This window comes from Rhagoletis zephyria, unplaced genomic scaffold, assembly GCF_001687245.7.
Source record: "Rhagoletis zephyria isolate East Lansing unplaced genomic scaffold, Rhagoletis_zephyria_1.1 Rzeph_scaffold_03703, whole genome shotgun sequence".
NCBI lineage: Eukaryota > Metazoa > Arthropoda > Insecta > Diptera > Tephritidae > Rhagoletis > Rhagoletis zephyria.
In genome coordinates, this window is record NW_016160786.1 from 48,371 (window position 1) to 57,917 (window position 9,547).

General features: G+C 38.6%; 2 protein-coding genes across 3 annotated transcripts; both read left to right on the forward strand.

The window, feature by feature from the left end:
* Positions 1 to 337: 337 nt before the first annotated feature.
* Positions 338 to 2,291, forward strand: Srp19 (signal recognition particle 19). Of its 2 annotated transcripts, none has more exons than XM_017624604.1 (3): positions 338 to 531; positions 1,357 to 1,534; positions 1,611 to 2,291. In XM_017624604.1, the coding sequence occupies exons 1-3, from the start codon at positions 467 to 469 to the stop codon at positions 1,824 to 1,826; spliced, it is 459 nt and encodes a 152-aa protein (XP_017480093.1). In that variant the 5' UTR covers positions 338 to 466; the 3' UTR covers positions 1,827 to 2,291. The 2 variants fall into 2 exon arrangements, with proteins under 2 accessions (XP_017480093.1, XP_017480092.1); XM_017624603.1 differs by lacking the exon at positions 338 to 531 and adding an exon at positions 1,084 to 1,292.
* Positions 2,292 to 6,645: 4,354 nt separating this feature from the next.
* Positions 6,646 to 8,369, forward strand: LOC108369486 (uncharacterized). Its single transcript, XM_017624605.1, has one exon. It carries the CDS (start codon positions 7,123 to 7,125, stop codon positions 8,317 to 8,319), a length of 1,197 nt encoding a protein of 398 aa, XP_017480094.1. The 5' UTR covers positions 6,646 to 7,122; the 3' UTR covers positions 8,320 to 8,369.
* The last annotated feature ends 1,178 nt before the right edge of the window (positions 8,370 to 9,547 follow it).

A 9,547-nucleotide genomic window follows, 5' to 3' on the forward strand; every position in this document is an offset into this window, starting at 1 on the left:
TTAAGAGCGAAATACACCACACAAGCGGTTTGACAAACCAAGCGAAATTTCCCTTTGCTTCAAGCCATTTGTGCTGTGTATGGGGGTGTTTGAAGGTTTGACGGCGGTTTGTCAAACCTTCAAACACCCCCATACACAGCACAAATGGCTTGAAGCAAAGGGAAATTTCGCTTGGTTTGTCAAACCGCTTGTGTGGTGTATTTCGCTCTTAAAGGAACTGTTATTTTGGCCAAATAACGTAACATTACGTACATTTACGTTCTTTGAGCAATACAAGAAATTTCAAAAATCTCCTATTAAGTTTCGTCTAGTATGGCAGCACGCGCAAATGCAACGTGTCAAACTGTTTTGTTGTCAATTCTTGCTTTCCTGCCAATTTTTTTACCGAGTGTCGCAAAATTTCACTTGTTTTACTGGATTTGCACAAAAATTAATAGAATTTTAAACAATTCAATAGCAAGTTAGCATGGCTGCATCTCAACCAGTCCGGACAAATTGGCATCCCAGCAAAAAGCATAGCGATGTGGAACGGTACGCACTGTTTACACGTTCATACCCAAGCACCTGACTAAAAATTGGGTTTTTTTCTCTTCCAGTTGGGTTTGCATTTATCCGGCATATATCAATAGTAAAAAGACACGCCAGGAAGGACGACGCCTGCCANCACTTTATTTCCACACGACTGATCGACTTGTCTGCTTGGAGCAGATTGCACACGGAATGGAAAGAAGCCGAAGCAATATACGGCGAGCAGCTGATTCTCTGACAGCCAGACAATTGTATTCGCGATGTAAACAAAGGCAGTTTGAGAAGCACTGTATGAGGTGTGACACTTACATGAATGGAGTAGAGTTTCCGTTTCAAATAAAAACAATTTCCATGCATTTGTTTTTTTTTTAGGTTTTTATTGTAGCGATTACCACATTTTTCCGATGCGCAATAACATGTGGATGCAAAACAAAATTAAAGCGTAAAGGAACTGTTATTTTGGCCAAAGAACGTAACATTACGTACATTTACGTTCTTTGAGCAATACAAGATATTTCAAAAATCACCTATTAAATTTCCTCTAGTATGGCAGCACGCGCAAATGCAACGTGTCAAACGGTTTTGTTGTTAATTCTTGTTTTGCTGTCAATTTTTTCTCCGAGTATCGCAAAATTTCACTTGTTTTACTGGATTTGCACAAAAGTTAATAGAATTTAAACAATTCAATAGCAAGTTAGCATGGCTGCATCTCAACCAGTCCGTACAAATTGGCATCCCAGCAAAAAGCATAGCGATGTGGAACGGTACGCACTGTATACACGTTCATACCCAAGCACCTGACTAAAAAAATGGGTTTTTCTCTTCCAGTTGGGTTTGCATATATCCGGCATACATCAATAGTAAAAAGACACGCCAGGAAGGACGACGCCTGCCAAAAGATGTATGCGTTGAGAATCCAACCTACGCTGAAATCCGTGATGTCTTATCAGTAACCAACTTGCGCGTTGGTGTGGAAAACAAGCAATATTCGCGCGAATGTAGCAGGGTAAAGAAGTGGAAATGCAAATCATAAGAAACGGCATTCATTTCTTATTTTAATATGCTTTAATTCCTTTTTCTAGGAACTGCACCTACGTGGTCGCATACGCGTGCAAATGCGCAATGATGATGGAACACCCTGCAATCCGGAGCTAAACAGTCGTGAGGACATTATGCGTTATGTCTCAACCAGAATACCACAATTGAAAACGCGTCAAGGCAACGCAGGTAATCAGCAGACACACGTGCAGGCGCAACAGTCCGCTGGTGGCAAGAAGGGAAAAGGCAAGAGGCGTTAAAACGTTCAAAACGTTGGTAGTTTGTTTGAGGAGTACATATTAAATATTTAATACAATATATTGCAAAATGCATATATCGCACACGATCTTCAAAGGTGACAGCTCAAAATTATACGCTCGTCAGAAAATTCGAAAAACAATTTCTTAGCTCATGCTGATCATGTGGGCAAAAAGTCTCCTTTGCCTAAGGTTTTTTCAGCAATTGATAACAAAAATTTGCACCAGCTTTTGCTGAAAGGTAAATAAAAGCTCTGTACATTTGTTGTGCATAATTTCAAAAATGCTAAATTTTGAGTTGTGTCTCCTTTGAAGATCGTGTGCGATATACTGATTATTGGAACTCTGATACATATGCATTTATGTATGTTTACGATTTCTGTTTTAATTGCAATTTTTTTAATGTAAATTTCTTTTTTTATCTATGGAAAATAAGAATAAGCCCTGTATTTGATGATTTATACTGAAGTTTTTTGCAAATGTTTTTGAAACATTATTGCGAGATGCGGTTTATAAAGAAAGTAGAAGTTTGATTTTGTAACAGCACATTGTACCTACATAGCTAAAGATATAGCTTTGGCCGAATATGCATTTGTAAAACTGCCGTTTTCCGGTATCGTAACACTATCCCCCACCAGGGTTTTATACTTTTACTAAAAAGTATGAAACAGTATTCTATGTCAGCTTGAACCGCTATGTTTAGTAATACTTCACATTTATTTTTCTCAAATGCCTTTATGCATTGCACATGCATAACAGTATGTAAAATATGTACATATGTACATACGTGTTTGTACATAATTGCATATTCTTCGGGTATACTTATCCAATTTAATAAGAGATGCGGAAAAATTTTTTCTCAGAAGTAACCTTGTATACATATAATAATTGGGTGGTACAAAAATATAAAATAAAAACAGTGTTTATGTACATACATAAGCGTACATACATATCGTCGTTTAAATTACAAAACCGAGTATCAAGATAAGGCAAAACCGCGTATGTGAGGTCGCACTAATTTTACAGAAGAAAGTAAAAACTGACTTATTTCAATATGGCTCTCCATTTTAATGAAAACCCATTTCAGGCTACTTTCACTATATTCAGTTTTGTACTTTAAACGACGACAATGGCCGCTGTGGTTGAGTTATTAGAGGTGTATACTACAACTTCGGAGGGCCTGGGAGCCCTGGTCCGAGCAACATCTAAATAAGAAAAGAAATTAAACAGGGGGCCCCACAGGGTAGTGTTCTTTCCCCGCTTCTTTTGAACTATTACATCTCGAAGCTTTCCTTCAACCACCAAAGGGAGTCTCTATTGCCTCTTATGCTGACGACTACCCGATACTGGCGTCCAGAAATGGAATTGATGACTTTGGCTATAAATTAAACGGCTACCTCCCGAACTTTCTCGCTTCTTCACTGCAAGGACGAGACGTGCGGCCTTATGCTGAATATCGTCATCGTCAGTAAAAGTGACGATAGGGTCATCGTCAGCCATGATACGCTTACGTTCGTCGACGATGACGATATTCAGCATAGCGCCGATCGCTTCGCCTGTATCGGGCCCTACCATAGCCAAATTTCTCTCTGGATACTGGAGCACGCTAAGCTCGTACCTGAGCAGAATAAACGCAGATTTGCCCTACAAGTGCCCGGCACGCGGAGTCACGTCTTCGCATACCGTCAAAATACCGCTCAACCAACGCCCCGTACTGTCACCAATCCTGTTTAACTGCTATCTCTCCTCCGTCGCCCCAGAATAGCCTCATTCACCGATGATTTATTTCGGCAACCAGCGATCTTTCATGCATTTTTTTGAGCACTCAACTCTCAGACATCTCCCACGACGTCCACTGCAACTTTATTCATAACATGGTCAGAGTAAAAAAAGAACTCGGAGACCGACTTTTGACTAAAACTACAGCGATTAGCAACAAGCTACGAGGTAGGAACAAGGTTGTCATGTCGCTAGACGGTAGCACTTTGGGAAGAATAGATAGACATTAGTAGCCACATAAAAAACCTTCGACTGGTCTTTATAAACCACGGCGCTACCGTATGGACCACACAAACCTGTCAAAACGCCGCTGCCCGAACCGCCATTGGATGCATCCTTACGTCGCCTCAGGACCACCTTCTCCCTAAGGCGAAAAGGCTAGAGGTAAAAAACACATGCGTCTGTAAAAGCCAATGTTTTGTTGGGCTGTCAGAAGCCACACACCCTCAACCATACACAAACTAAAAGGCAGAATTCTACCACAACCATGTTAAAAGGCATCTCATTCAATTGGAAGGGAATACGTGTCCCAGAGCTTTTAATGAAATTGAAGAAATGTACTAAATAATGTACTAACTGATAGTTTCGTGTCATTCCCTTCGAGGTTTGCCATTGCTAGTCGAGGGGCAAAACCCCGAGCCCAAAACTTACCGAGGGGTAGTAAGCAGCTCTAGCACCTCGGCCATGGCTGAAATCTAAACTACAAATACTTCATACTCACCAATCCTTTCGCTGGGCGATCGGTTCTTTCGCCAGTACAAAATCCATGGGGTTAATAGAATCCAGCCGGTATCGTTACAACAGGGAAGAATGTTTCTATTGCTCAATCTTATGGTCATCGTATGTAGTTCAAAATGGGCTACACCTAGCGTTTAAATTATGGGATTTCAACACGGGAATACTAAGATAGATGTACATCATGATAGTAAAAGCTATGGTAAAATATGGAGCGGTAGTGGAAGAACTGCCCTAGACCCGGTGACACAGTTAAGGGAGAAATGCGCACATGTCCGACTTTTGCGTTGAAGATAATTCAATAGCTGAAGCCTTAACAAAGCAGGTGTCAAAACGTCCTCTACTTAATTTCGACAAAGAAAGTTTTGAGTGAAGTAAGGTCATATTAGCTAGGAGCGTGGAGAAGTCAAGCTCTCACCTAACCCCAGCCCTATTTCCCAAAGATGTTATACCGCGGACAACTTTGCTCGAGAGAAATTCAATATAGAAATATGTAGGAAAGCAGCTCGAAGAGCCTCTGGAAACAAGAGAGAACAAAACAGACGCCACTCAAGGCTTATAGAAATTTAATTTTTTAATCAATATTCCTTTGATTTATTTTAGTTTTTGGAAATTTATTTTCTTTTTTTACCGACTTCAAAAAAAGGAGGAGGTTATCAGTTCGTCGGAATATTTTTTTATTTTTTTATGTATGTTCGATAATTCTTTTTTCATCGGAAAGGTGGTACCACAAGGGTGGTCCCATACTAATTTGGTTAAGATCCGATAATTGGATCGTGAAGAAATTAACGATAATCTTAAATTTTTACATGAGAATTGAAGTCGGTTTTGTTTTTTGTTTAAAAATTACTTGTTATCTTTTTAGGAATTATTTTTTTAGTTATTGGGTTGACTCGATTAATCTTTGGATGTTCTATGTTATACCAAAACCTAGAATACCATGCCCACATGGAAACCGCATATCGTCGTTCTGCAAAACCGTTTGCTTACAAGCTCTTGGCTCATTCCTTAACCATTTGTATAAATGTAGAGTTGAGTCTCGTAAAAAAATTTCAATTTTTACACATTGATGCTTCTGGCATACGGGCGACGATATTTTTTTTCTTTTTTTAATAAAATTTTTTTCTTAATTGGCTTTTAATTTTCAGATTTTTTGTTTTAAAGTTAAAACAACTTTTTTTTAAATTTAATTCAATTTCTAAAATTATTTTATTAATTTCTCCTCTTACTTTTCTTTTGTAATTTAAATTTCTTTAAATTTTTAGTTTTTATTTTTTTTAGATAAATTTTTATTTTTTATTTTCTTTCAATTATTAGAAACTAATTTTATATTATATTATTATTATATATTATTTTTTCTAATTTAATTTTCTTTCAGTTTTTAAATTTTATTGCAGTTCTCAAGAAAAATTGCAAGAAATATTTTTGATTACTTCTGTTGCTTGACAATGTACTTTGCTGTTGCCGTAAACTTTCTTGAATAAATAAATATGCGAGCATTTTTTCTTGAGAGCTGCAGACGGATTTAATACATTTTGATAGAGGAAAATTTCTTTTCCATTTCTTGTGCGCCATTTTTTATGAATTTTTTTTTCTTCAGAGCTGCAGACAACCTTTTAAAAAGAAATAATTCTTTAAATTTAGTTTAATTTTTAGGAACCTTATTTATATTTTAACCCCATTTTAATTTAATTTTTTTCTATTTTTAACTTAAATTTCATGTTTTATCGTTTAAAAAAGCAAAATATTTTTATTTTATTGTAATTCTTTAGAAAATTGTTTCATTATAACCTTCCTTCACTAATTAAATTTTTATATAGTATATATTTTTCGTTTTTTAATTTGATTTTCTTAAAATTTTTAGATTTCATTGTTTTAAATATTGAATACTTTTTGAATTGCATTTAGTTTTAACTCTAAGTTTATTTTTTCGTTTTTTAATTTACTTTATTTTTCCCGTGCTAATTTAGTTTTCTTTTAATTTTTTAACTTTATAAATTAAAAAAAAAAAAAAACATCTTTTAAATTAAATTTTTAGGAAACTTAAATATATTTATATTTTATTTAATATTTTCTTTTTTTTCGGTAATTTTCTGTTAATTTTGAGATTTCATTGTTTAAAATAGAAAATTAAAAAGTTTTTATTTTTTTTCTTTTTTTAATTTATTATTTTTTTAATTTTAGTTTTTATTGTTTAAAAAAAATATATATATTTTTTTATTTAATCTTTAGAAAACTTATAGCTTAAAGACAACAGAATACCTCCACTACTTTTAAGGAGAACAGTGTTAAAATCAAAATTAATAATACACCAGCATTCATATCGACTTGAGCTACTTTAGCATATCGCCAAAGCTATGTATTTAGTGACCACAACTGTTTGAAATTGCTAACGTCGGCAGATTCTCCGACACTTCAATGAGCCAAGCCAAAACAATATTCAAAGCAGAATACTCAATTCGGTGCAAAATAGCATTGAGAAGACAGTGAGAAAATGAAAAACAAAATAAAAAATAAAAAAACAAATAATAATATTAAAATGAAAATTACGAAATGTACATATAAACATTGAGAACACATATCGCTCGAAATACATACTACTCGTAGCAGAAACATGCAATCGACCACAACACCAATTGTGAGTGCATTATAAAATCAATTAATCGCATTAAATCAGCATTGAGTTGACAAAAAACCGTCAAGCGCGTCGCCAGTAAATCGGGTAGATAAAACGAAAAAAAAAATCCATAAAAGAGCATACTCGTATAACGGATCGTAGTTTAGAATGCCACCATCCGCACACATATCCAACACCCACTTCTGGTTGTACACCGTGGGCCTGCTGCTGGTTTGGATTATCGTCATAACGACAGCAACGCCGCTCGACCAGAAAAAGTCGCTAGCCAAGGCCAGAGTTTGGGGCAAAAATGAAGCACAGGAGCAGCGTTTGGAGAAGAGTTGTCAATCGCTTTGCGAACAATGCGGCTGCATGGGTTTCTATTGCGGCGAGGAATGCCTCTGTGAGTTCGATAAGCACAGCGCTTTTCATCGAGGTGGCCAAAAGCGTAACAGCACCAAAACACAACCGCCGCTCACAAATGCCGAATGCATTGCTTCAATGCAGCAAGATGCACAAGTGCAAGCGCTACCATTCGAAGTGCTCATACAAGGATCGAGCGGCGAACGCTTCATGCGCACAGCTATGCAATTCGATGTGGACCAAACGCGCGCGGCGGCCGCTCTAACAGCCATGCCTAGAAAACGTGCAACTATTTCCATTTACCGCCCATACACGCCCACGCAAAGCAACATGCTACTGCAGGCGAACGAAAGCAAGAAAGCACTCAAATCAGCTGCGGTTCGTCCACGCCGCTCAACAGAGCATCTGGATTGGTTTAGTGACTTTGCGACTACTTTAGTGCGTCCAGCGCCGCTGCGCAAAAGTGAGGCGAGCAGCGCCAGCGCCAACGCCAGCGGTGGCAACAAGAAACGCGAGACGCAACGCAATGAAGATGACAGTACGCGCGAGAAACCCGAATCGTGGTTTAGTGATCATCCCAATCGTTTGCTACGTCCAGCACCGCTCTTTCGGCGTCATCAGAAATCACAAAAACCGGCTATGGAAGTTGAAGAAAATGAGACTTCCGATTCGCAAGACGCTTCAATGGCACCCGTTGGAGAGGTAATCAAGAATACCATACGAAATATACAAGAATCGGATATAGGTGAAGGTCTACGTTCTGGCATCCGCGATGGCACCGAACTCTGGCAGAATACGTTTCAAGGCAGCAATTTAGAATTATTTCCAAAACGTTTCCGCAATGACTTCACCGAAGTATTCGATACGTGGCTAAAGAATCAACAAGCCACCGAGGCCAGCATAGAAGTGCCAGACGTGCCAACGCGTGCAACGCAACCCGTACTCTTGCCTTGGTTCCGACCTGTGCGTTTCTTGCAACGCGTGCATCAAGCGTTGAACTGAGGGGACGGGTTTAGGAAGTACCGGTTAAGTACCAATACATAACTGCATAGTTTAATTATAAATACATAAGTTTAGTATCTTAACTTTATTTATAGAAAATTTGCAGATATGTATGTATGGGTTTGTTTATTTTTTTCCTACGTTTATCTATGTACATATATTTCATATAAAATAGTTACTTTTTTAATAAAACACTACCTCATAAATAAAATCTGGTGAAAGTTTGTTTGTTTGAATTGTGTGTAAAACATTTAAGTCTATGAAACAGTATTTTCTTCTTATTTGGCGCTGTAACCGCCCGAGCGACAGCATTTTAGGTTCTCTGAATACATATGTACTCGTATAGGGTTTTCCCAGTTACAATTTGGCCCACACTGATATCACTTTTTTGTTGTTCTTGTAGCGCCACTACTAAGCCCCGCCTATTTTGGTTTGTCCATCAATCGTTGTCGTGAAGCTCAACTAACGGCAGACCCAAGATGGGCAGTTGCGACAGGTAGCCGCTGAGATGACTACAATATTCAAACTGTAACTGGGCTAGTGTAACTCGGGTCCATCTTGGCAGTTGAAACCTCGTATCCGCTACAGTTGGTGATTGAGCTCCGATCACGGCATTAATAGGCCGGCAGTCGTGGTAGGTGGTGACCGACTCCCTATGAATGCTGCTGATCAGTCGTCGGTACGTCGTCGAGTCCAGTGGTTGGTCTTTGTATGCCTGGGCTGCGTATATGTATACGAAGAGGTTCCCTCTGACGTGCCTGGGCGGAGGCCCCACCTGACAAAGGGTCTGTTGGGGTGTTCGCATTTGTGGCATCCCAGCAGAAACTGCTTGCTGTGCATTTTGTTATGTTCACTTATAGGAAGGGTTTAGCTATAGCTGTGCAGGCGGTGCTCAGGCGACATCAGAAGATACCCTGTCGCTCTCCGAAGTATTGCGTTTTGATAAGTGTGTAGCTTGGTCCACTGAGTCCAACTAGTCCTCGACGACCAAACAGGTGCAGCATAGTTCAGAACCGGCCGGCCAATCGCCTTGTATGTTGCCAGCTACGTTTTTCGTCTTTGCTCTAAGTGCTGCCGGCGAGCGACTTGAGCACCCAATTCTCCATCTCCTTAGCTAAGTTGCACCAATTACATATTATTAGATAGACAGTTCCTTCTGCACTTGGTTCTTTCATTGTGTGGGTGTCTTTGCTTTCCTTGTTCACTCATAGCTGCTGAGTCGAAGTGC